The sequence below is a fragment of the Aplysia californica genome, unplaced genomic scaffold (assembly GCF_000002075.1).
Source record: "Aplysia californica isolate F4 #8 unplaced genomic scaffold, AplCal3.0 scaffold00802, whole genome shotgun sequence".
NCBI classification, from domain to species: Eukaryota; Metazoa; Mollusca; class Gastropoda; order Aplysiida; family Aplysiidae; genus Aplysia; species Aplysia californica.
Window position 1 is genome coordinate 152892 of NW_004798072.1, and position 2224 is coordinate 155115.

Consider the following 2224-nt stretch of genomic DNA (forward strand, 5'->3'; position numbering starts at 1 on the left):
TAGATCTCTATGGTATAACTATATGGTATATATATATATATATATAACTATGTACAAAAACAGTAACCGCTTACGTCAAAACCGGATTATTTCGCTCAGAACTAGTTTCTAGTTTCCAATTTCCATAAACGATGCGGCCCGAGCCCCAAACTCTACTCAGCAGTTGCAAAACAGTTCTGGCTTTTATTGGGTTGTTGAACGAGCGAGATACAAATTATTTTAATTAATTGTTTTCAAATTTTAACCATGACCCGGCAAAAATTCGATTATAACGATGACTCCGCAGTTTTAGCGTAAAGTCACGTGATGTGCACTGATTCCTCTGATTGTTCTCGAACATTGAGCAATGCGCAAACATTTCGATACCATAATTTATCCTTTCACTTTCATCTTCTTTCACACCTTGATTTTATCATAGATAAAGCATGAACTGTTAACTTTAGAAACATTAAAGTTGTAAAAATGAGGAGTAGCACAGTAATATCAGACTTCTCTGGCCAAAACAGGGATGAAGAAAACCCCAGCAGCAACAAAACCCCCCCCAAAAAGCAACAACAACAAAAAAAACCCCGACAAAAATGACGAGCGTACTCGATTCTGATAGCCTCAAATGCCACTCGGTTGACAAACTCGAACTTTCCAAGCGAGAGAGCTCTCCGACAAGTGCGACAAGTTCAATAACTTGAACGATCAATCTTGCCGCATTGGACGCGCAAAAATATGAAAGTGATGATAATTCCGACCTAAAAGGCATTCTTCTATAAACTTGAAAATAAGCCGAAAATACGCCTTTTAACAAAAACTTATTAGTGTATATTGTTTATTTGTTGAAACTCTCGCTTTTCTGTTTCTTTTTACTCTCGTCAATTTATTTTTTGTTCAAAAAGGCAACGTATTAGCAACTGCACTTTACTTCTCTGGCAAGTGTTGTGCGTTGGTTACTATAAAAACATCACTTCACGAGGCGTTCGTCGTGTCCCCCAAAACCGGTACATATTCCGAGTCTAGAAATTCGTCTGCTAAGACTAGATCTAGCCGTCAACTTGAAAGGAAATTCCAGACAAAACAACAACAAAGATCAAGATGTCAGGCGTAAAGGAAATGTGTGACTCCAAAATCGCAGGGAAAAAGGTTATGGTGTTTTCCAAATCCAGCTGCCCGTTCTGCAAGAAAGCCAAGACTGCTCTGCAGAAATATCTTGGGAAGGAGCTCCCACCAGAGGATTATGAAGTTCTGGAAATTGAAAATATGTCAGAATGTCAAGCCATCCAAGATTACATGCAGAAGCTCACGGGTGGGAGATCGGTATGTGGTTAAGTGTACTCTATTTACTTAGACTAAGTCTAGAACTTACTAGAAGACTAGATCTAGTGTTAGGCTAAAATGTGGTGAGGGGCATGGCATGACATGTGGGGTTTTTTTTTGGTGCTTTTTCGGTAGTTCCCACCCCCCTTATTTGAGCCTGACCTACATCTAGTTCTAGATCTATACGTTTGATTCGCGGTGAGCTAAGATATCAAACCTAACAACTGCAAAATATTAAATTATGGTAAAATTCAGGGGGGCATGCCCCCCTGAAACCCCCCTTCCTATTTTTATTAGGTCAGGGGGGCTTAAACCCCCCTACTCTTGTGGCCCAAACCCGTTAATAAAATTGCGGGGTGGGAACTGCCGAAAAAGCGCCTTTTTTTTAGTAGATCGTAAGTTATTAAGACATGAAGCTGCAGCGAGCACCTAGAACACCTCTGAGATTGGTCCAAATATAGATGACGTATTTCCGCCATCTATTTTTCGTCTTCTGGGGCTTCCTTTGCCAGTTGACTTGATCTAGATTTTAGATCTAGATATCTTGATCTAGATCTATAGACTAGATCTCACCGTTACAGGCCTGCAGCACGTGATGGGCTACGTCACTTGGTTTCATCTCCGACTGCTTTGGCAGTGTGTGTGCATGTGCGCACGTGTTTGTGTGTGTGTACAACTTTGAGGAGAAGGTAAATTTATGGAATGAGAATTGCTGAGATTGTTTAAGATAAGATAACGCTAGAAATTAATAAAAGGCTGAAAAGGAAAAAATAAAATAGGCTGAAAAAAACCAGCAAACGAACATGTCGAGATTTAGTCAGTTACTGGTGAGGGAAACCCAAGAGTCTTGGGGAAAACCCCGGAAGTCGACAAAAATAGATTGCAGAAATACGCCATATCTATATTTGGGCAAATCACA

At 40.2% G+C, this 2224-nt stretch overlaps 1 protein-coding gene across 1 annotated transcript in view; it reads left to right on the forward strand.

The window, feature by feature from the left end:
• The first annotated feature begins 925 nt into the window (after positions 1-925).
• The window catches only part of LOC101863301 (glutaredoxin-1), a 5428-nt gene continuing 4129 nt past the window's right edge, over positions 926-2224 (forward strand). The window contains exon 1 of the mRNA XM_005109655.3: positions 926-1305. Coding sequence (XP_005109712.1) covers positions 1084-1305 — 222 coding nt within the window. The 5' untranslated portion in view covers positions 926-1083. The remainder of the gene's footprint in view (positions 1306-2224) is intronic.